General features: G+C 44.5%; 1 protein-coding gene across 1 annotated transcript in view; it reads left to right on the forward strand.

Moving 5' to 3' along the window:
• LOC107668043 (5'-nucleotidase domain-containing protein 2-like) overlaps positions 1 to 411 on the forward strand; it is a 16,627-nt gene that overhangs the window by 13,913 nt on the left and 2,303 nt on the right. The window contains exon 13 of the mRNA XM_016459788.1: positions 119 to 183. Coding sequence (XP_016315274.1) covers positions 119 to 183 — 65 coding nt within the window. The remainder of the gene's footprint in view (positions 1 to 118; positions 184 to 411) is intronic.

Consider the following 411-nt stretch of genomic DNA (forward strand, 5'->3'; position numbering starts at 1 on the left):
TATATGTCTATGATGTCTTTTGTTTCATCTTAAGGTCATCTTCCTAAAGTTTTCCCTGTTGATCTGTAGAAAAAACATTTTCTTAGGACAAGTGACTTATTTCCGTCTTGGTTTTCAGATGTATCGGGAGCCTGAGTCCAAGAAGGTTCTGCAGGAGTGGCTGAAAGAGAGAGAGGAGCTACGGTGAGTGAAACCAGACAAAAAGACAAATTCTTGAACTCACTTGATGAACAGATCAAGGACTATAGCCATTGTAACACGTCTCCCAATTTCCTTTTACAGGGCAGTCACCAAGAACCTCTTCAACCCTCACTTTGGCAGCATATTCCGTACCTGCCACAACCCCACCTACTTTTCCCGCCGCCTGTGCCGTTTTTCAGACCTCTACATGGCCTCTATCAGCTGCCTGCT

This window comes from Sinocyclocheilus anshuiensis, unplaced genomic scaffold (genome assembly GCF_001515605.1).
Source record: "Sinocyclocheilus anshuiensis isolate Anshui unplaced genomic scaffold, SAMN03320099.WGS_v1.1 scaffold1024, whole genome shotgun sequence".
Classification (NCBI taxonomy): Eukaryota; Metazoa; Chordata; class Actinopteri; order Cypriniformes; family Cyprinidae; genus Sinocyclocheilus; species Sinocyclocheilus anshuiensis.